The sequence below is a fragment of the Zea mays genome, chromosome 8 (genome assembly GCF_902167145.1).
Source record: "Zea mays cultivar B73 chromosome 8, Zm-B73-REFERENCE-NAM-5.0, whole genome shotgun sequence".
In the NCBI taxonomy this organism is placed as follows: Eukaryota; Viridiplantae; Streptophyta; class Magnoliopsida; order Poales; family Poaceae; genus Zea; species Zea mays.
In genome coordinates this window covers 14,395,190-14,419,084 of record NC_050103.1, presented here as the reverse complement: position 1 = coordinate 14,419,084, position 23,895 = coordinate 14,395,190, and the positions used below count along the sequence as shown (strand labels likewise).

General features: G+C 45.8%; 1 protein-coding gene across 4 annotated transcripts; it reads right to left on the bottom strand.

Annotated features, from left to right (window-relative positions):
• Positions 1-1,753: 1,753 nt before the first annotated feature.
• LOC100276622 (uncharacterized) lies at positions 1,754-23,678 on the bottom strand. Of its 4 annotated transcripts, none has more exons than XR_004851775.1 (7): positions 23,283-23,664; positions 22,771-22,901; positions 16,928-16,987; positions 16,214-16,318; positions 3,633-3,746; positions 2,679-3,486; positions 1,754-2,195 (listed from the first exon to the last, which is right to left on the bottom strand). XR_004851775.1 is itself a non-coding variant. In XM_035961378.1 (6 exons), the coding sequence occupies exons 1-6, from the start codon at positions 23,587-23,589 to the stop codon at positions 2,151-2,153; spliced, it is 750 nt and encodes a 249-aa protein (XP_035817271.1). In that variant the 5' UTR covers positions 23,590-23,668; the 3' UTR covers positions 1,757-2,150. The 4 variants fall into 4 exon arrangements, 2 of the variants coding, with proteins under 2 accessions (XP_035817271.1, NP_001158909.1); XR_004851774.1 differs by having other exon boundaries at positions 1,796-2,195; positions 3,224-3,486; XM_035961378.1 differs by lacking the exon at positions 2,679-3,486 and having other exon boundaries at positions 1,757-2,183; positions 23,283-23,668.
• Positions 23,679-23,895: the final 217 nt, after the last annotated feature.

Genomic DNA, 23,895 nt, shown 5'->3' with positions numbered 1-23,895 from the left:
TAGATCCCTTGATTAGTGGTTAGAACAAGATACACAATTATCGGAGTATAAAATCTAAGTCCTTTGCTTGTAAAGAGTATTGCTTTCAAATAATGCGGAATTGATAAATCAATACAACTAATAGATCAATGGAGAATAAAGCAAGAGAGCTTAGATAAGAAGAGCAATAACATAAGTTCTTTCTTGCAAGGCGTTGCTTCACTCGATGAGAATTTAACTTGAAGCAATACCAAATAATATTAGCAAAGAATAGTGCGAGAGAACTTAGAATGAGGGAAGACAAACAAATCACAAACAATAAACACAAGAGACACGGGGATTTGTTTTACCGAGGTTCGGTCCTCGAAGGCCTAGTCCCCGTTGAGGAGTCCACTAAGGACGAGTCTCTTTCAACCCTTTCCCTCTCTCTACCGATCCCCAAGACCGGAGAGCTCTTCTTTTTCTCAAGGATCACTTAAGACCCTGCAAGGATCACCACACACTTAGGTGTCTCTTGCTAGCTTTACAAGTCTCCAAAACTTTGGAGGAAGTTCAAGGGAGTCAAAACTCCACGCACAAATGAACGCAAGATGTAGCACACACTTTGTCTCAATGAATCTCACAAGGCACTAGAGCTAAACTCGCGCGAGAGGCTTTCTTTTGCTTGCTCTCTCTTTTGTGGCACTTGTGTTGGTTGTAGTGGTCTAAATCTTGTGTATTGGATGGATCAATGAATAGAGGTGGTTGGGAGGGCTTAGATATGTCAACTATATGACTTGAAATGTTGCTTGGGCTCCCACACCTTGAAGTGGCTGGTTGGGGTGGTATTTATAGCCACCAACCAAATTATAGATGTTGGAGAAGGCTGCTGGCGATGGGCGCACCGGACAGTCCGGTGCGCCACCGGACAGTGTCCGGTGCGCCGCCACGTCATCTTGTCGTTAGGGCTTGGAACTGGTCGACCGTTGGAGGCTTTGTCCTCATGTGGCACCGGACAGTCCGGTGTCACACCGGACAGTCCGGTGCCCCTCTGACCTGTTGCTCTGACTTCTGTCGTGGTACTGTGCTGCAATGTTCATCCGTCAGAGTCGACCGTTGTGCGCAGATAGCCATTGCTCGGCTGGTGCACCGGACAGTCCGGTGGCACACTGGACAGTCCGGTGAATTATAGCGGAGCTGCGCCTGGGAAACCCGAAGCTGCGGAGTTAGAGTTGATTCACCCTGGTGCATCGGACACTGTCTGGTGGTGCACCAAACACTGTCCGGTGGTGCACCAGACATTCCGGTGCGCCAGACCATGGAACACTTCGGTTTCCTTTTTGCTCCTTTCTTTTGAAGCCTAACTTGTTCTTTTTATTGGTTTGTGTTGAACCTTTGGCACCTGTAGAATGTATGATTTAGAGCAAGCTAGTTAGTCCAATTATTTGTGTTGGGCATTTCAACCACCAAAATTATTTAGGAAAAGGTTTGACCCTATTTCCCTTTGAATAGCAATATAGTCTTCTATGTCAACTAGAGGTTCCTTAGATAAACAGATATGTTGTACTAGTATAGAAAGGAGGATTTCTATCTTTGGTAGGTTTGGTCAGATTGGCACCAAGCTGCCGTTACCTGGTGCGTCACATGTGTAAGCCTATATATTGTAAGGCATCCTCTCCTCTATTCAATATAGAATACTACCCCCATTTACCTCTCCAATACGGAGATCTATTGTGTATTTTATATATAGGAAAAAATAACAATTCATATTCCTAGGGACATCCATCGTCAGTGGTGGTAGCGCATAAAACTATCTCGAGCTTTACTCATATTCAAATTACAGTCTACAAACATTATAATGTCAGCATTGCACCATATGGTCACAAAAACACCGTTTTACACCGTTTTGGGCTGTATTGTATTATTTGTACAGTGTAATTTAAATATAATTATAGATAAGCTGCTATAGATAGAGATAGTCCCATTATGGGGCCATGACGGCATGCAAACAGTTAGCAAGTCGGGTCGCACAAGGTCTCATCAACCACAACCTTGCACTGACGTCTCACAAGCACTAAGGACGCGAAAATATAAACACTGGATGGAAGCGGATTAAGTTGCTAGCAGCTTCGGTGTGTCAATTCCAAGCGGGTCGTCAATGACAGTGGTCAAACATCAGGTCCACAGCATCATCAGTCTCTCCAGAACGGCACTTTTCTCTTCGTCTGCTTGAAGCCCTGTGCATAAATTCTTAGTGCCAATGGTGATTAAACAAGATATGTTTTCAAGTTTTATGTTCTAGTTGCTATCCTCATCAAAGAAATTCCTTTTGGTGTCTTATTACATAGTTCCACGTGTCATTATTATTCATTTTATGGTATATGCTCCAAAATATACTACCCTTTGGAACATTCTAGGTGAACTCCCCCCAACAAACACTTCCTGATGTGATTCATTTGTAACCATACAGAAGTAATATGGCACTGTTATCTACTAAACAAATATGTTCCACTGACAAATCTTCCTAGCATCTGAATATGGATTATGTATCTTTTGTTACAAAAAGTGCACATGTGAAAACTGAAAAATGTAAGACTATCAATGCAAACCTTGAAATGGCTTGACTATTTAGTGAAGAAAGGTTGTCCAAGTATTTTAACAAAGAGAGGTTGTCTTAAGTATTAGCATCTACTAAGACTATTCAAAAGAGAAAGGCTTACACATGAGGCTGATAGACACATGTGGATTCATTCTTGCTTGGACAGTTCTCTTCTAAATCATGCTATAAGGCTTTCTTCGTGGGTTCGATTACTTTTAAACCATGGAAGGGATTATGAAAGACTTGGGCTCCACCCAAATGCAAACTTTTTCTTTGGTTGGCAATTAGTAATAGATGTTGGACATCTGATAGACTGCAGAAGAGAGGGTTGGATTATCCTGAGGTTTGTCCTTTATGTGATCAAGAGCCGGAAAATATCCAACACCTCCTTTGCAATTGCATTTTTGCTCGACAGTTTTGGCACTGCATTCTTTCTTCGTTGGGGCTTGTTAATCTCTCCTGTTTCTAATGATTCTTCTTTTGCTGAGTGGTGGAGGAAGGTATGTAAGCAAGTGCACAAATCCAAAAGAAGAGCTAATAGTATCATCATCGTGGGGGCTTGGTGTTTATGGCTTCATCATAATAAGGCAGTTTTTGATGGTGTCATACCTTCCATAAGCGGAATTAAGAGATTTTTTTAGATGAGTTAGAATGTTGGAGTCTTGCCTGTGCCAAGCATCTTGAGGGCTTGGACCTTGGTGCTGCCATTATTCTGGGTGTGTAGTGTAGAGCAGGTGTGTGTGGAGCCTGGCACTTTTGCTATTTGCCTCCTTGTGTCCTTGTGTGTCCTGCTGTTTTCATGAGCAGACGGAGGCTGGAGTACTGTGCGCTGCAGGAGTTTGGTGGTCTCGTGTTCTGCCTTTTTTGGCATTGTACTTTGGTCTATTTTGGACTCTTTTCTTCTGTTAATTTAATGATGCGCAGCTCTCCTGCGCGTTCAAAAAAAAACAATGTATTCAATTTCAAACTATACTGCAAAATAATATAATAAACCAATCCAAAACAGTGACGATATTTACGGCACAGACATTTTATATAAAGAGAATTTGATACTTGATAGTCTAAATAAGCATACCTTCATTAAATCTGAATATAGACCTTCCACCCTTTTCTCTGTCTCCTTAGTGAATGACCATATTCTGTTAATAGTATAGTTCATCTTGACCCATTCATCAGCTATAACTTGAACCTGCAGTTGTATGACCGTGAAATGACCATCTGAAAACATAAGTGCCTACAATCTACAACCTTATTTACACAACTTAACCATGAAAGTTGCAAAACAAAGCTTTAATGTGCCGAAGAAGCTACAAGGCAGCTGGACACTGAAGCTTAAAATCCCTAATCGTACTATGACGTCCTTTCTAGGATGCTGTGGATGAAGATGCTTGAAATAAGATCAACGTTTTCAACACTAAGAACAGATCCATCATAAAGTGTCAGCGTTACTTAAGATTTTCAGTTCTTGTACATGGTGTTCTGGAGGCTATTATTTATAAAGATAGTTCTTAGGGCTGTAATTTTCTTCTGGTTCTACAAATTCTGAAGGGACTGGCCTTCAGGTACAGTATTGGTGACTGAAACTAAATGCCAAAATCAAGTTCTGTTTATTAAGGTAGAATGCATATTATAATGTTTCGCAGTCTAATTTTTCCCTGGAAAGCACTTCAATGAAAAGTATGTCATATTGGTTCTAGATAGCTAAAGAAGCGTAGTTGCATATCACTTCAGAAGAGGGAAATGGGGTTCCTTTATAACCACTGACACCAGTTATAAACAATGTGCATAACATAGCCTTAAGCCGGCCCTGCTAATTATCACCAAATTGTGCTTGTCCCATTCCCACCAGCATGTTGTCACTGTTAATATTGTCGGGTATCAATTAGGGGTACCTGGATTACGCCCCTAATAAACGCTTAACCTCAAGACCACCGTCGGGCACATTCCCCGAGGTCAAGAGAGTATAAACCACGCTTCGCCCGAGGCCCCTATCGGCGATCACCCGTAACTCCGCTTCGCTCGAGCCTGCCCTCGAACAAGGTACGCACTCGGGAGAATCCTCGTCCCGGCCAAGGCCCCTCTCCCTAGAGTTGTCGTCTCCGCCTCGCCCGAGACCGTCTCGGGCAAGAAAGACAACCCCGAGGCAGGTCTCAGTCGAAGGCCGTAGGAGACATGAGCATTAAATGTGCATACCTACCTCACGCAGCGTCGGAGGTGAACAGGAGCGACAAGACCGCGGTCCCGTCGGACTCCAACTATCATGACGCATGCGACCACTGTTCCCCCACGCCGCCTGCCAACTCCTGATGGGACATGCATACAATAAAAGTGCAAGCTGGCCCTCGGGCGCAAACTCCGCCTCGCCCGAAGACGGCCTCATCCTCGGGACAAACTCCGATTCGCCCGAGCCCGGCTACCTGCTCCCCGCGAATCCCGCAGGAGGCCACTCCTTCAACTGTGTCGCACACGTCTACGAATCCTGGAGCGGGCTCGGTCACGGCCTCGGGCGGACTTCCGCCTCGCCTGAGCCCGGCTCCGTCCTCGATATTAGCGACGGAAAGGCACCCGACGTCACCGAAAACTGCAGAGCTGACGTATTCCCCAAAGGCTTTTCGCCATAGTCAGCACTGCACCAACCACTACGGCATGGGCAACCTCCCTGTCAGGTAGGCTCGGGTACGTTACCTAGCCCTCGGCCCTGGCCTCGGCTCTCAGCAGGAATCGGGCGTCTCCACCGGGCATAAGTCAACAGCAAGTACAAGCCCCATACCCCAGGACATACCATCTACAGGGGCTCGTCTTCGCCTCCTCACCGTACGCAGCCAACCCCGGTGCTCCTGGCAGCCCTACTTGAAGCTATAAATAGGGGAGTCCACGACTTCAAGAGGGCAAACGAACACTTCACGGTTCTCACCTCCACCGCGGCATTGGCACTTGCCTCAATCAACCCCAAGGACTTGGGATCCTTCCCGAGCTTGTACTCCCTACTGCTTAGGTGCAAGTAATATTTTTTTTCTAAAACGCGCAGGAGAACTGCGCATTAGATATATTAAGATAGAAGAAACACCAATGGTCTAAAGAAGACCAGAGTACAGAGAAATAACAAAAAATAAAAATAAAAATAAAAATAAAATAAACATCCATCTAGAAGACAGCCAAAGCTGCCCCTAAACCAAAGCCTCCAAATTAGCCCACCAATCTTGGAAAACCAAATCAGCCCTTGTGGGGGAGAACTGACGCAGATTAACCAGGGAGAAAATCCTAAACCACACTTCCCTAGAGAAGACACAAGAAATTAAAAGGTGATGCACCGTTTCATCCTCTTGATCACAAAGGGGGCATTGAACAGGATGGTCCAAACCCCTCTTCGCCAAACGATCTGCAGTCCAGCACCTATCTCGAGTCGCGAGACAAAGAAAGAACTTGCATCTTGGAGGGGCCCAGTTTCTCCAAATAAGCTCAGCAGGCGCAAAACCCACCTTTCCCATCATAAAACGATCATACGCCGATTTGGACGAGTAAGAGCCTGAGGAGGAAGGTGTCCATATGTGCTGATCTGGAACATCTGATAACAGTCGAACCTCCCGAACAAGATCCCAGATCTGGAAGAATTCGGAGAAAGCCATAGAGGAGAAATTTCCCCTAATGTCAAGAACCCAACTGCTACCATTAATTGCTTGAACTTAGGCATAAGACTGGGTTGAGGATGGCCCTCGTCTCTCCCGCCCCCGCCCTCTCGGCTCCCGACGCCCCTCCCCCTCCCCAGCACCAGCACGCGCCGGTTCCCATTCCGGGGCCGGCGGCCAACTCCCTTGCTGTCGTCGCCGCAGCTCCCTCTAGCCCTGGCGCGTCGTCTTCCATCCCCTCCTTGTCTCCTCCCGTGTCCCATGTAGCCAGGGGGCACTCCAAGTCTATTAGGTGGGGTGACCTCAGTCCGGCCTCTTCGGATGGCGCGACGTCGCTCGACTCCCGGCCTTCCTTCAAGGACGTGCTGGTGAGACCAGCGAATCCTTTGCCGCCCAGCCGTGTGGTAGTCCAAGAGTCAGCCCTGGCTGCTGGAACGTCCTCGACGCTGGGGAAGGTGAACCGTCAGCCGCCTTGCTCTCACCCCCTGTCTACAAAACGGCGGGGCCCCAGGCAGGCCACCCACTCTACACCGGCATTCCGCCCAACTCCAGGTTTCGATGATCGAGGATGGACGACGGTGGAATCCAAACAAGGTAGAAGACGTCGGTTGAGGGCTTCGCGGCTCCCGAGTCGAGTCCCTACTGAGCTTGTTGGGAGGTGCTTCAACTGCTTGGGCTGCGATCACCGGGCTGCGGGTTGTGGCAGTGAGCCTCGGTGCTTCCTCTGCTCGGAGCTTGGCCACAAGTCTTTCTCCTGCCCCAAGGCCTCGGTGTGGAAGCGGCTCGGGCGTCCCAGAGTCCCGGTCTGGGAGCAACTTTCACCGGCAGTTGAGGGGAGAGTCCAACGGGCGGCAGGCCACCGTTCGGTTTGGCAACGTATCGCTACGCCCGAAGCTGTCCCGATCGTCCCCTCTGTCCCGGTGGGAAGCATGCTTGGCGTCTCGGCTGCATAGGGTACTGGCGGCCCTGCCAGCTCCAGGCATAAACGGTGGAGGAAGAAGAAGCGTTTGGAGCGTGAAGATGAGCCGGCTTTGGAGATTCTGGCTCCACCTCCTCCCGTGCAGATGCTTCCGGCAGTTGATGCGACTGCTTGTGTTATTGATTGGTCTGTTCAGATGTCTATTGCGGAAGATAATCTCAAGACGGCTGCGGTAATCACAGTGGTCTGCTCCAGGGACATCAGCGCAAATGAGATCGTGTCGGTCTTGGCTCCACGACTGGAAATGGAGGGAGGATTGGTTCTCCGTCAGTTCTCCTAGTCCAGCTTCTTGGCTGTCTTGCCCAGCCGAGTGCAACTCGACACGCTGGTAGATCGCTTCCCTATCATCAGAGAAGAAAATTTCATGCTCTCCTCTAGGCGTTGGACGAGGTTCGGGGGTGCTGGTGGTAATTCCTTGAAGCACCTCGTGGAACTTGAGCTCAGAGGTCTGCCGGTGCATGCGTGGGAGACTTCGGTGGTGCAACAATTGATCAACCCCCATGCGTGCATTTCCCAGGTTCTGCCCGACACACTGGAAATCCGGAGTTTGGAAGTCTTTCGATGCCTTGCCTGGTGCTGCGACCCTGAACGTATCCCATCTATGAAAGACCTCTGGATCACTGAACCAGACCAGGCTTCTGCTGCTGAAGGGAAGAAGGCCCTGGTGTACCCGGTGCAAATTCGTTGGGTCCCTGCTGATTTGAGCCTCTTGCCTGGGGCTCCACTGCCGCCGGTTGGAGGTGACGATCAGGACAAATCTGATACCCCCCCTCCACGGAGAAGATGTGGTGACAACCTTCCACGCACTCAACATGATGCAATCAATGATGTTCCTGGCAACAAGACCCACACTCAACGGCGGCCGGTTCATGACCGATTGGGACCCTTGAGGCGCTCGGATTCCCCCAGGGAATTGAGCCATCCTCGGGTTCTGATTGATACTGAGGCCCGCAGCAGCCAGCCTTGTGTTCGATTTGATGCAGTGGCAGACAGCTGCGTAGGGAATCCCCCGACTCCTGTGCCGGGCGGGGTTCAATGTATGGTGGCGGGGGATGTGCTGCTGCGGCGCGAGGAGGGCTGCGAAGATGCTGTTTCCAGCCCTTGTTCTTCCTCCAGTGGGAGACGCAGACTGATGTTGAAGACCGCTACTAAACAGGCAAAGTTCAGGAACCCGCCCATTGCGTTCTTCAGACGGCGGCGGCGCGCTCCGAGGACCCCCGAGGGCGCCACACTTCCCCCTTGCTCCTCTGGTGATCGGGGGGCAGGGAGCAGCCTAGGCGCCTTGCCTCCTGCCCCAGCTGCTGGGGTGGCCGCGCCGCCTCTTCCACATGGGCCGCCCCCGCTTATGGAGTCCCATGGGTCGCCAGGACAGCAGGATTTTCTCCGTCAAGTTTCTAAAGCTGTTGGCGCTGTTCTTCCTCTTTCGAAGGCAGGGAAGGGAGGCCGACGACGGAGGCAGCCCACTTCCCCTCCGGACGCGATTCGCCGAAGTCGGCGCGTCGCGGGGTTGGGAGTGGAGCAAGTTCAGCATATTCCCAAAGCAAGAAGGACAATCATGAAGTCCATCCTCGCGGAGCCGGACAGTGAACATTTCAGCCAACAAAATCTTGATGCTTATGCGAAGCTCTTCCAAGCACCCTTGTCTCGTGCCCAGGTGGGGGCTCTCGCTGCTCTCTTTGGATGGGTGATGCCGGATGATGTAGGTGAGGTTGTTCCCCCTGGGACAACCACTTTGGTCTGCTGATTACAGCCCACGGTCGTGTACCATTCCAACTGCTTTCCTATGGATCTTTCGCTAATCTTATTCTGGAATGTTCGCGGTCTCAACTCTGCTGCTAGACAGGATGTTGTTAGAAGTTTGGTTGACTCATTAAGAGTAGATGTTGTCTGTTTGCAAGAAACAAAGTTGGTTAATTGCGATCGTCGCACAGTTTTGTCAATGTTAGGCGCTGATTTTGACAATAACTTCATTTGCCTCCCCTCGGTTGGGGCCAGTGGTGGGGTGCTGATCACTTGGAGAGCAAAATTGGGAAGAATCGTTGCCTCTCGCGTGGACTCCTTTAGTGTTTCAGTAAAATTCAACCCTGCTGATGGCGTGGCTTGGTGGCTCACCTGCGTGTATGGTCCGCAGGGACATGACAGAAAAATTGCATTTATTCATGAGTTGAGAGCAATCAGAGCTGCTTGCACCGGGCCTTGGCTCCTAGGGGGTGATTTCAATCTCATTTTCAGAGAAGAAGACAAAAACAACATAAATATCAATCGACCCATGATGGGGAGGTTCAGAAGGTGCATCAATGATTTAAGCCTCAAAGATATTGACCTTTTAGGCCGGAAATATACGTGGTCTGGCGCTAATAATGTGCAAGTCAAGCTGGACCGGGTTTTCTGCTCTTCGGATTGGGAGGAAAAATTCCCCAATTATCTGTTGCAAAGTTCGGCTTCAGAGGATTCAGACCACTATCCTCTCCTGTTGGGATTGAAGGACAACCACACTGGGAAACAGAGATTTCATTTTGAATCATTTTGGCCCAGATTTGATGGTTTTCTGGAGGCGGTATCTAATGCCTGGGGTTCTGTTCAGCAGTCTTCTTGTCCCCTCAAGACCCTCTCCCTAAAATTCAAGGCGACAACAAAAGGGCTGCAAAGTTGGAGTGACAGAAAGGTTGGAAATTTCAAACTGCAACTTGAGCTTGCCAGAGAAATATTGCTGCAGCTTGAGGTGGCAAAAGAGAGCAAAATTCTTAATGTTTTGGAGACTTGGCTGCTTGGACGCTTGAAGAAATGCTCTCTGGCTCTTGCATCCTTAATCCACTCGATGGCTAGGACTAGATCAAGAATTGCTTGGCTCAAAGATGGTGATGCTAATACAAGGCTCTTCCACTCTTGGTCTCGTTATCGGAAAAGGAAAAATTTCATAGCCAAAATTCAAGACGGGGAGCAGCTAGTGACCAGTCATAGTGATAAGGCAGAGGTGCCTGCTTCGGTCCTTTTATTCAGATCTGATTGGTACAGTGCAGCAAAGGTCCAGAACTATCAACCTTGACACCTTAGAAATGCAGCACATTGACCTTCAGGGGCTCGAGCAGCCAATCTCAGAGGAGGAGGTGTGGAATACCATCAAGCAGCTTCCTCCGGACAAAACCCCGGGGCCTGATGGGTTCACAGGCTGTTTCTATAAGGCCTGCTGGTCAATCATCAAAAAAGACATTATGGCTGCTATCATGGCTGTCTGGAACAAGGACTTTCGGAATTTCAGATACCTCAACACAGCCTTCATTACTCTTTTACCTAAGAAAGAGGATGCCATCCTTGCCAAGGACTTTCGGCCTATTAGCTTGATCCACAGCTTCGCAAAGTTAATCACGAAGATCATGGCAAACAGACTTAGTGGTTATATAGACAAGCTGATTTCTCGGAACCAAAGTGCGTTTATCAAGGGCCGATTCATCCAAGACAATTTCATGTTAGTTCAGCAAACTGCAAGACTGCTGCACGCTCAAAAACAGCCTAGAATCCTTCTCAAGCTAGACATATCCAAGGCCTTCGATTCAGTGTCTTGGTCCTTTTTACTTGAAGTATTGGAAAAGGTTGGATTCGGCCCCATTTGGAGAGATGTGATCAGTGGGCTGCTTATGACCTCCTCTACCCAAATTTTACTTAATGGAGTTCCTGGGGAATACATTCAACACATGAGGGGCCTGCGGCAGGGGGACTCGTTATCCCCTCTTCTCTTCATCATCGTTATGGATGTTCTCAATGGCCTAATTGTTAAAGCTGCTGATCAGGGTTTGCTTCAACCCCTCTCTACTCGCTCCATCCAGCACCGAATATCGCTCTATGCTGATGATGTGGTAATTTTCTTGAGACCGGCTGCTAGTGGTCTGCACTTGGTAACCAGGATTTTGGAGCTGTTTGGGGACGCCTCGGGGCTTAAAACCAATGTTCAGAATAGCAGTGTGGCTCCCATTCACTGCTCTCCGGTAGACATGGAAATGGTAACCCAGATTTTTCCTTGCAAAGTTGAAACACTTCCTCTTAAATATCTTGGGCTGCCTCTCTCCCTCAGGAAGCTAAGCAAGGAGCAGCTGCAGCCACTAATCGATAGGCTTGCGGACATCTTACCTAATTGGAAGGCCGACCTGATGACTCGAGCTGGCAGAGCTATCCAGGTGCAGCATGTGCTCACGGCAACAGTTATATATCACGCCATGGCATTGGATTTACCTAAGTGGGCTATCAAAGCCATTGACAAGATTAGACGTGGCTTTCTTTTTTTTTCGAAAACGCAGGAGAGCTGCGTATCATTGAATTAAAATAGAGGAAAAACGGCCTGAGGCCCAGGACAAACAGAACACACACAAAACAAAAACACACACTCACACCCACAAAACACACACAATACAGACACATACAACCCACTAACACCCCAGTCTTTCAATAGGCTTCAAGACTCTCCTTTATTCAGGGCTTCAATTCAAGACGTGGCTTTCTTTGGAAAGGTCGAAAGGATGTGCTCGGTGGCCACTGTTTAGTTGCTTGGGGCAAAGTGACACGCCCAAAGGAGCTTGGTGGGCTTGGCATCTCAGATTTACAAAAGCTGAATTGGGCCCTTCGGGTTAGATGGTTGTGGTTGGAAAGAACAGATCCCTCGAAGTCTTGGGCTGATTTACCTCTCCAGAGTTCCAGCATTCTGAAATCGATCCTCTCTACAACTTTGATTACAGAAATTGGTGATGGTCGTAACACCTTATTTTGGAGGGACAGATGGTTGATGGGGTTGAGGATTGAGGATTTAACTCCTCATATTTTCGCCCTCGTCCCGACCAGGATTACCAATAGGCGAACGGTGGCAGAAGGTATCGTGGAGATGGCTTGGATTCGGGACCTGAGAGGCACCATCACTTGGGATGTCCTCTCTGATTTTTTAACTCTTAGTGAAGTCATTGCAGATTACTCCATCAATGTTGGAGTGCCAGACAAGCATATCTGGAAATTCTCCCCGACAGGCCAATACTCTTCAAAGTCGGCTTATGATATGCTATTTCTAGGCTCCACTTCTTTTGGTGCATATGAGCGCGTTTGGGAATCTTGGGCACCTTCGAAGTGCAGTTTCTTCCTTTGGCTTGTCATGCACAACAGATGCTGGACCGCAGACCGTCTTGCTAGAAGAGGGCTACCCCACCCCAGTGCGTGCCCCCTTTGCAACCAAGAAGAGGAAACAATACATCTTCTCATCTCTTGCGTCTTTGCACGACAGTTCTGGTATTCCTTGTTGAGCAGGTCGGGGTTGCCTAATCTTTCACCAGATAATGCTAATTGCAGTCTTGATGACTGGTGGAGCAGGGCTATGGAGAAGATTCCCCGTGATCTCCAATCGAGCTTCAATTCTCTAGTTATTCTTGGCGCTTGGAGCCTTTGGCGTCATCGCAACGACTGTGTGTTCAATGGGAGGTCGCCGAGCCTGGCGAGTGCTCTCTCCCTAGCTGGCGATGAGCTCAGGTTGTGGTGTAGTGCCGGGGCGAAAGGGTTGAACCTGCTTTCAACTCTTATGTTTATGCTTGACCCAGGGGGTTAGTCTAGTGTCTTGTTCAGAGTGGTTGTGTGCGGTTGCTGTGTTGTGTCTTGTGTCTTGTTGTGTCATGTGTGTGTCGTGTGTGCTGTGTTGTACCTTCTTCTACCTATTAATGGAATGATACGTAGATCTCCTGCGTGTTCGAGAGAAACCATTAATTGCTTCCTAAACAGTTCTTGACCTCACAACCTTCTTGTTAACAGCAGCACTCATCCTCCCTGTGCTGGAAGTAGGGCCTTCTCTCGCTTGAACCAGAATAAACGACTTGTGTCACTTTGCATCACCCATCTGGGCCAGGGCACGCAACATAATTTCACTGGTTGGTGAGACCCTTGGATCGAGACACCGACAAATATGATGTGATGTCCACTGATAAATCGATGATTGGACTGAGATGTGGTGTGGCCATAGAGAGCAATGTGGCTGAGTTATGGTGTGTTGCTGGTGAAAACTGGAAGGCATTGACATGCTCAATTTGTGGTAGGTGTTCACAGCTGCAACAAGCTTTGTTGTTGTGAAAAGTAGCATAAATAGACGATATTGAAGTCACAGTCTAGAAGAAGCAGGATGAGATCAAGAGGGTAGTCCTGGGAGGTTTAAGGTCACAATGGCCTAGGGATCTCTACCTAGTGTGGTAGCATAATGTTCGGGAATGTCTGTGCATGGTTAGATAAGGGGTGGTTCTGGGAGGTCTGGAGAGAGACTGAGACCACGGTCACAGGGATCTAGGACGATTCCAGATTTCACAAGCCCAGAACACCGTCCTGATTCACAGGTGGAAATCAATGATGGTCACTGTCCCACCCCAGCCTGAGTCACTTGTCATGTTGTCACATGGAATGAGATGTATCAAGTATTCAAGTAATAAAAGGGGGATGGAGAGACTGTCGTGTTGTCACATGGAATGAGATGTATCAAGAATGCGAAAGGGCCTCTAGCCAAATTGGTTAGGTGGTCTAAATAGCACTCCTCAGGTCCTGGGTTCGACTCCCCGTGGGAGCAAATTTCAGATTGTGGTTAAAAAATCCTCTAGCATGTCCCACGCCAAAGCACAAGTCTAAGGCTCAGCCCCAATCGTGGTCATTCTCACATGGGCTTCGATGCCGCTGTGTATGGGTGGGGCAGGGGTTCGGGGGTTTTCTCGACCTGTGTAAAAAGGTCTTCTTCTTAATACAATACTCGGGGGCTGTCTTACCCCCGCAGGTCGAGAGATGTATCAAGAATTCAAGTAATAAAAGGGAGGAGGCAGAGGGATGCTATTGCTAAAATGTGGGAGGGCACCCAGACCCAGCAGTGATGAGGAGCACTGACCACAAGCAACTGGCAGTGACAGCGCCAATCTGACCACAACGGGATATGGAGGTTTTTAGTGAAACCGAGCCTACTAGATCGAAGATGATAACAAGAGCGGAGGATTTTACTAGATGGAGAACCAGTTTTAGCCAGTGCTGATGGATCTAGTGCTGACAGCATTGATGGAGTTGGGAGTAGAGAGAAACAAGGAACTGCAAGCGGCATACATTCGCAACAAGAGACTAAAGGATATGTTCTTCTTAGTGCAGAATGTTAGGTAGGCTGGATGTTCCAGAGCTCAGAAACTCATCTAATATTTAGGGCAGACCCAGTGTCGGAGGCTTCGACATGAGTGGGGTCTAGGGAAGGGACAAACAGAGGCAAGTCTTCTCTCCTGTAAATACAGAGAGGTAGAGGCTGCTTCGAACCCGCGACCTGATGACTCAGTGAGACAGCTCTCACTGCTGCACCGGCCTGCCATTGTAACTGTATTATATACCTCATCGAGCTGGGTTGAATGAACCTCTGCCACAGCTCAATTTTAAATATCTAGTTCTTCTTATCTTTTATTTCTTTGTATTGATCTTTAATAACTACTCGTACATGCAGGGGCGAAGCTAGGTTGTTAGTAGGGGGTGCAAATGCACCCCCTAAAATATACAAATCCTATATAGAGTTAGTTAAAATTTCATCATGTATGCATCCCTAGAAAAAACTCTTACACACCCACAAGGCTAAATGCACCTTCCTTAATTTTAATCTAGCTTCGCCACTGCGAACATGGCATATCAAAGCTCATCAACCCAGATTAGTTTGGGTCATTCAATTTGAACTAACCCTTCATCCCATGTTTTTAGACAAACATGACCCATGTCCCTCAAACCCAACCTGCCCGATCAACCCACATTTCTAGTGGCTCTGAGGGAGATTGGTTCCTTATCGCTTTCTTATTAAAAAGGTGTTTGCCCCTTATGGGACTTCCCCAAAAAAAAAACCAAATCTTAATCTCAACGGTTATCTCTTATTACCTCCGTTCTTAAATATATGACGACGTTGACTTTATTTGAAAACTTTGACCACTCGTCTTATTCAACAAAAAATGTGAAATATTATTTATCTTGTTATAATTTGTTTTACCACTTAAGGTAGTTTGGGCGTGACTTGAAATTTTAGATTTTCGAATAAGACGAGTAGTCAAAGTTTTTTAAAAAAGTCAACGGCGTCATATATTTTGATCCAAACATTAGTTGTTTCAGACTTGGGCACAAGAACTAAGGGAGTGCATGCAATGATCATGCTACCCGTCACTGAACTGTCAAGTGTCAAGGCTTCAACAATAAGTTACAGAAGATGAGTGGTGGGGAAAATAAGAAACAAGTACTTCAGTGTGGAATAATCTATAATTGTGAAGAAGAGTATGGAAGGCTAAAATAACATTTTGGATGAGAGGTGTGGTCACTAAAACTTGCTAATTTGCTTAAGAACAACTCTTGTAGATAAGATAAAAAGGATTATCGCTAAGTAAGCTGTTGATGCAGCCTCCTAGCCCTCTGCCGCCTCATGTTTCTTGCAGTAGGACAGGCCCAACATTAGAGGAGACCATGGACAAGAGAAGCGGGGAAACAACTTCATGTACCAACGACCACCACCATAATCAAACTACCATGTGACTATCATAGTGATGGTGGCGGATGGCACAAGATGGCTGGTCAATATGGTTCATTTGATAATTGTTCCTTTACTAATTTATTGGTAGCAATATGGTAATTTGGCATAGATCAAGGCCATTGACCCTGTGTGAACATTGTGTCTGAATTTGCAAAAAAAAAAGATTCGGGGTGCAATTGAAAGATATTGAATTGACAAATGCCAAAATAAAATAGTACCAAAATCATGGTGTCACAACAAAGCTTATCATTATATTGCTTATATATATAAATTGGACCCAAATTTCAATAACGCAAGATCTGAAAAAAATGGTTAACCAGATAGATTAAAATTTTAAGCTGTATGTTACCAGACAAAAGATAAAAATAGAACTTATAAAAAAAAACACGTAGCATATAGAAAAGGCCATGCAGATAAAAAGTTCATTTATGAAACAGAAAATAATAGCCTAGACTCCTAGAGAAAGATACCTTCTCGGTTAATGAAACAGAAAATAATAACCTAGAGAAAGATACCTTCTCGATAGCTGAATGCAAAACTTCGACCTTTTCTGCCGTGTCCTTTGCTACTGATGATATATCAGAATTCATCTTTCTTGACCCATCTTTTAGAATTTGAACCTATTTCATAAATCATAACTCCATAAGATAAAAAGTTGAAACAGCTTCTAGAAAGGGAACCCAATAGCACATAAAAGAAGAAAAGCAGGAACAATATTTTCTGACACACGACAGGCAATGAGGCAATATAAGACGGGTGTAAAATAAATAACAAAACTAACACTCCACTGAAACAGATAAAAGGTAAGTACATGTCTCCACTTGTGCTCAAGTAATGTGTGGTTTGCTTGATTTGTAAAAAATAACACCTATGAAGATCATGTATTAATATTTTTTAAGGTTTGCAAAAGGTGTATCAATGAAGAAAACCAAAATCAAAGCAACAATGTGTATATATATAAATATATGCACAATATTTTTATGCATATATGAAGACGAAATTTGATCCTGTAGACGAGATTAACAGAATACCCAGCTAATATTTTGAATAGTTTTGGTGATATATTCAGATAAAAATAGAGTTTTTTTAAGAAGCAGTCTGCATCAGAAAAAAATCTGACCCGGACAGTTGTTTGTCCAAACTAAGTAGTAGTCATATACTCCTATTTTTATATTTAAGTAGGAACGTTAGCAAATACATCCAACATTTTTTCTGAGTGTGGGAGGCACCTCATTTTCCATTTCCTTGATACTGTTACCAAAATATGAGCTGCATAATGATTCCTGAATCTGCATGAAAAACAACATATTATTACATGCTATTTAAGAACCTTTTCTTTTTTTGAGAAGATAAATGGTAACCGTAAAGAAGTTGGATATTTCATTCTAGTCACGATAAAAAAAAATGAGCAGAAACAAGATTTTTTAGGTTGACCAACCTATAAGCTTAGTAAGTCAGGTCATATTCACTACACCAATAGTGAAGAAACTAACATTGTTTTTGAGACGGATCCTTGCCCAATGCTTAATACATGTCACCACCCACCCACCCCTAAAAGACCAGAATCCAATCAAAATGTCACATGAATGGAGCACATGTAATTCACACATTTTCATCAATACAAAATCACCACAGCCTTCATGCTACATGGCAGCAGCAGCTAGGACTTCATATTATGATTTCTTGATGTGGCAGCACTACCGCCGATGGCCGGCCGCCTCGGCTTCCTTCCCTGGCGCGGCAAAAAGCAAGTGACAGATCCTCTCGCATGGGTGCATTAAAGAAGATGACGCAGTATTGGATTCCCACAGGGATCTTCCAAAGAGGGATCCATGGCCGGTTGGGACCACAGGCGGGAGCCAGGCGCGTGGACCTTGGACCGGGAGTGAAGAAGAGATTGGGGAGAATGTGGGTTCCCAAGGTGAATTTGAACACCTGCAACTTTACACCTTTGGCGCCTTCCCCAGACTGTTGTGGGGCTCCTCCTTCTCCTGTTGCTCAAAGGGAGGAGGCCACTGATGTTGCTCTAGGTCCCCAGGTTACACTTATCCCCCTGGAGGATCTGCCTACAGTTGTGGCTACTGAGAATCTGGTTGATCTTGAAGAGGGTGATGGGAGGATTTCTCCCTGCAGCCCAGTTGAGGAATCTGAAAGTAGGTTGGCACCTTTGAACCCTGTGGTGAGAGCACACTCTGCTGGCTGTGACCTTCCATCCATAGCCGCAAATACGGGTCTGAGAGTGTATGCTAGGAGGAGACTTGAGTGCAAGAAGGCAGACATGTTGCAGGACCATTATGATAATGTACCCCATGAGGATCCGTCGACTGTTTCCCCAACATTGATGGCCTTTGAAGTTAATGTGCTTTCACCCCCACATCCTAATTCTGAGAATTTGGTCCTGAATGCCAGTGTAAATGAGGTGGAACAGCCCGGTGATGTTGTTGAACTGCCAAGTTTTGATCATTTGTCGATGACACCACCACCTTTGCAAGGCTGCTCCCCCACTCCTTGTCTTGTGTACTCAAGAATGAGGCTCAAAAAGAAGCTGCTGTCAGATGACAATGAAGAAGGGGTGAATGTTGCTTCAAATGAGAGTGATGAAGGTATGGGTCATGGTTCCCAGGTCCTTCCAGTTTGCAGCAGAGTTGTTGTCCCTCCTGTTCCTCATTTGGCTAGTCCAACCTCACTAACAGCAGAATAGAAGAAATTTTTCAACAATCTGGCCACCAAGGTGTCTAGCATCCTTGCTACTCCGGTTGCTTTACCCTTGTTATCTAGACCCCCTATTGCCGCTCCACGTCGGAGTCGTCGCATTGCGGGGGTGGGAGTTGAAATGGTCAGCCAGGACTTGTGCTTGAGATCAACAAAAAAAAAAGCTATGCGCGCTCTCAAAGTGATTGGTGTCTCTGAAGTATTAGCCCTCAGGCTAGAGAGGATTACGCAAAAGTTTTATGGGGCTCTTCCTTTTGCTAACGTAGAAGCTTTAGCAGCTCTCTTTGGTTGGTCTGTTCCAGATGAACTGAAGCAGGGGTCAAACAGCGAGTCTGTAGTGGGTTGCTAACTATTTAGTCACTTGTTGTTGTTGTTATTGTCCCCTATATGTTAAATGGATCCGAAAAACATCTTTATTTGGAATGTTCGGGGTCTTAATTCCACCTCAAGGCAAAGCTCTGTTTGCTCCTTCATTGAATCATTTGAGGCAGATATTGTTTGCCTGCAGGAGACAAAGATGCAGAATCTATCGAACAGAGTTGTGATGTCATATTTGGGTGCTGATTTTGAAGATTTTCTTGACTTACCCTCTGTGGGTGCAAGCGGGGGTATTCTCCTTGCTTGGAAGAGGCATATCCAAGCCACTGGTTTGAGAAGGGTGGATCCCAACAGTGTTTCTGTGCAATTTCAGAAAGTTTTATGGGCAGTCCTGGTGGTTGACTTGTGTCTATGGACCCCCAAAGTAATGAAGATAAAATCATGTTTCTGCAAGAGTTAAGACAGATCAGAGCTAACTGTCAAGGCCCATGGATGTTAACAGGTGACTTTAATCTGATTTATAAAGCAGAGGACAACAATAATAGCATTTTGAACAGAGCTATAATGGGGCGTTTCAGGAAATTTATTAATGATGTAAGTCTGATTGACCTTCCTCTTATTGGTCGAAAGTTTACATGGTCTAATCACCAGAGCTTTCCTACTTTAGTTAGACTTGATAGAGTTCTCTGCTTTATTGATTGGGAGGAATTGTTTCCAAATAATCTACTCCAGAGTGCTGCCTCAGAAGATTCTGACCACTTCCCAATAATTCTTGGGCTTAGGGACAACTGTCTTGGAAAGAGACGTTTTCATTTTGAAGCTTTTTGGCCTAAAATTGAGGGATTTCAGGAGGCAGTTCAGGAGGCATGGAGTACAGTCAGTGGGCAAATATGCCCTTTCCAGAATTTAAATTTGAAATTGAAAGCTGTTGCAAGGGCTCTAAAAGAATGGAGTGACAAGAAGGTGGGACATGTGGCCTCAAAGCTGGCCTTGGCAAGAGAAATTCTCCATCAGTTAGAACTTAGAAGTTGCTCAAGATAACAGAAACTTATCACCTCTGGAAGACTGGCTGAGATGTGCACTTAAAAAATGTTCCCTGGCTTTGGCTTCACTTCAGCGCACCTTTGCACGCTTGAGATCCAGAATTCATTGGTTAAAGGAGGGAGATGCAAATACTAGGCTGATAGGCTCTTTCATATGTATGCTCGTTATAGAAAGAAGAAAAACTTTGTGGCCAAGTTGTTATCTGATGGTGGTACATGTACTGACCATGCTGCTAAAGCCAATCTGGTGGACAATTTTTACAGCAACCTGTTGGGTAAATCTATGGACAGATCAGTTACTCTTAATCTGGATTATGTAGGGCTGCCTTCACACAACCTGGAAGAGCTGGATTCCCCTTTTAGCGAAAAAGAGGTTTGGGAAACCAAAACCATTAAGCAATTGCCATCAGATAAGGCACCCGGTCCAGACGGGTTCACAGGCAGATTTTACAAAGTTTGTTGGCCAATAATTAAGGATGATGTGATGGCTGCATTCTCTGCGGTTTGGAGTAGAAAATTCTCATTTTGGCAAACTGAATTCTGCTTTCATTACTCTGATTCCTAAGCAAGAGGGGGCTGAAGAGTTGAAGAATTTCAGACCTATCAGTTTAGTACACAGTTTTGCCAAGATAATGACTAAAGTCCTTGCAAATAGATTGGCTACAAAATTACAGGATCTTGTCTCTCCTAGGCAAAGCGCTTTCATCAAAGGAAGATTCATCCAAGACAACTTTATGCTTGTGCAACAGACTGCCAGACTTCTTCATCAACAGAAAAGGCCAAGAGTCCAGCTGAAATTGGATATCTCTAAGCCTTTGACTGTCTCTTGGCCTTTCTTAATTGAAGTTCTCACAAAGCTGGGTTTTGGACGGGTTTGGAGGGATATTTTATGTGGTTTGCTGTTCACCTCCTCATCCCATGTGTTTCTAAATGGCATTCCAGGGGCTAAAATCCAACATAAAAGAGGTTTAAGGCAGGGTGATCCTTTGTCACCTATGCTCTTTATTCTAGTCATGGACGTGCTTGGACACCTGATTTTCAAAGCCGAAGAGGAAGGTTTACTGCAGCCCTTATCATCCAGAAACTTGCAGCATAGTCTTTCTTTATGCTGACGACGCTGTTATTTTCCTACAACCAAATGAAAGGGAAATACAAGTAGTGCTCAGTATCCTACATTTGTTTGGAGAGGCGTCGGGGCTAAAGACTAATGTACAGAAGAGTAATGCGTTCCCAATCCGTTGTGGGGAGGCCGAGTTAGCTGTCCTGCAGGAGCAAATCCCTTGCCAAATTTCTTCCTTCCCGTGCAAATACCTGGGACTGCCCCTATCTCTCAAGAAGCTTTCTAGAAATCAGGTGCAACCTCTTATCGATAAAGTGGCAGATCAACTTCCTGGATGGAAGGCAGACTTGATGACCAAGGCTGGAAGAAGAGTTCAAGTTCAATTTGTAATGACTGGGATGCTAATATATTTGGCCATGGCTGTTGACCTTCCTCCTGGAGCTCTTAAAGCTATTGACAAAATTAGGAAGGGTTTTCTCTGGCGGGGAAGAAAGGATGTTAGAGGGGGACACTATTTAGTAGCTTGGGAAAGAGTTTGTCGTCCTCTTGAGCTTGGAGGACTAGGAATCTTCAGTCTTAAGGAACTTGGCTGGCCTTTAAGAATGAGATGGTTATGGATGGCAAGAACTGATCCTGATAAGCCATGGTCCTTGCTCCCTATGCAGATCCCTGGAACAGTGAAGGCTTTCTTTTCTGTGGCTGTTATAACGGAAATTGGAAATGGTTCTTCAACCCTTTTATGGAAGGATCGCTGGCTGCAAGGAAAAAGGATAAACGATTTGGCTCCTAGACTATTTGTTGTTGTGCCCAAGAGAATTTTGAACACTAGATCAGTCCAGTAGGCTTTGACAGATAGAAGATGGTTGACAGATATTAGAGGTGCAGTTTCAGTTGGAGTGCTAGCTGATTTCCTGGATCTTTGGGACATTTTAAGCTCAATTAACCTGCTGCAGAATCAGGAAGATAAACATATATTCCGATTTGCAACAGATGGAAAGTATTCTGCCAAAGCTGCATACAAAAGTCTTTTCATTGGCTCTACTAATTTTGGGCACTGGGAGAGAATTTGGCACTCTTGGGCCCCTCCCAAATGCAATTTTTTTCTATGGCTGGCTGCTTTTAAGAGATGTTGGACAGCGGATCGACTCCAAAAGAGAGGTCTTACCCATCCAGAAAGTTGTCCACTGTGTGATCAAGAGCACGAGGACATTGATCATTTGCTGGTTGGACGTGTCTTTGCTAGGCATTTCTGGTTTCGTTTGCTCGGTCAGGTTAATTTGTAGGGATTCAACCCCCAACCAGGTGAATCTAGCAGTATGCACTGGTGGGAGAGATTAAGTGACCAGCTGCAAGGTGTAGCCAAAGAGGGTCTTAATTCTCTAATTATTTTGGGGTTTTGGATCCTATGGAATCATCGGAACCGCTGTGTCACTGTGTGTTTGATAAAATCCCTCCAAATTTGGAGGCTGCCATTAAACAGGTGGAGGAGGAAGGGAAGCTGTGGAAGTTAGCTGGAGCAAAAAATCTAGCTCTTCTAACAATGAGGGTTCCTTGTTAGAGTGTTTATGGATTCCTTTGTGTATTTTCGTTTTTGGCCACCGTAAGGTGTGCTCGTCTTTGTACTGGTCCGTTTGGACCTTCTTTTTCTCTTCTTAATATAATGATGTGCAGTTCTCTTGCTCGTTCAAGAGAAAAAAAATGTAACAATTTTACACTAAAACCATCCAACTATCTTGGCCTGTCATCACCAGAGTTCAAGCTTGGAGGGTGCTTGATCATGATCTAAATGTATGAACTACATAGTAGAACCAGAATATTCACTTGTTTATTTTATACTAGTAATGAAAATTTGTGCAAAGGGGGTAACATTCAATGACTAGCCGAACTCCATGGAATTGATGTGGTACCATTGAGAAGGGACAATTTACCAGGCACATACCTTGATATTTTCCCGCTCATTGATCAGAGACTGGACATCGAGTGCCATTGCTCTCATTACACGGCCATTATCCTCCTCTAAAGAATCAAGTTTATCATCCACAGCTTTCGATTTACTATCCCAAAGAGATTCTGCAAACACAGTTCAAAATATATCAGCATACAACAGAAAAAAAATACAAGAAACTCCATTAACATCATTGGACAAGTAAATTGCCTTTTAAAGGGCCGTTTGGAATGTAGGAATTTCACTGGAATTAGTTTAAATTTCATAGAAGAACACAGGATATGGGGAAAATTCCAGCGTTCCAAACGGTGTCTAAGAATATAGTACAATCTTTTAATAAACATAATTCAATAAAAAGCATTAACCTCAAAGACTAAAGATAAATTATTAAACAATCGCAATTGCAATACTATCAATCGCGAATTACAAAATTATAACACGGGCAACTTTGATAGAAATAGGATTAGCCCTAACAGGAGATGACGACTAATAATCTCGAAACATACCAAGCCGCGCCAGCTGCTGCTTAAGCTGCTCGACCTCCAACCGCAGCTCCTCGCGGAAACCGCCGTCATCATCCCCGGCACTGGAGACAGAAGCGATCGGAGCGGCGCACTCCCGGACGTGGTCACGCGGGAGGGCGAAGATGACTGCGAGGAGCGCGGCTGCGACGGCCAAAGCGGCACAGGAACGGCGGACGCGTCTGGAGCTAGTACCGTGACGCCCGGACGCCAGGCTGAGGCCGAGGGAGACGAGGCGTAGCGGGAGGAGGAAGGCGACGATGATGGCGAGGAGCGCCGCGTCGGCAGTCATTGTCGTCCGTGGCACGGGGAAAGAGTCCCTGCTACAACTGCAATGGGTTTTGTGCGCGGTGGCCCAGTTGACCAAGCACACGCTCGGAATGTTTGAGGTATTCCCGTATCCACATAAGTTAAAGACTCAGATTTAGTGATTGTTTAGTTCGTGGTAATTATGTCATATTTTTTCTAAAGATTTATTGAGTTTGTTTGTTTTCATTTTAATCCATATAAATTGAAGTATTCATTTTAATCTATATAGATTAAAGTAGATTGAATCGATTTAAATCTCTACCAAGTCAAAATCCCTCCCAATTCATGC

Excerpts from the sequence above, each read along its gene's own strand:
- LOC100276622 (NM_001165437.2), bottom strand. The coding sequence starts at position 23,589 with ATGACTGCCGACGCGGCGCTCCTCGCCATCATCGTCGCCTTCCTCCTC. Across the intron at positions 16,319-16,927 it reads TCAAGGAAATGGAAAATGAG|GTTCAAATTCTAAAAGATGG; the intron begins GTGCCTCCCACA and ends TTTATGAAATAG. Across the intron at positions 2,196-3,632 it reads TATATTCAGATTTAATGAAG|GGCTTCAAGCAGACGAAGAG; the intron begins GTATGCTTATTT and ends ATTTATGCACAG.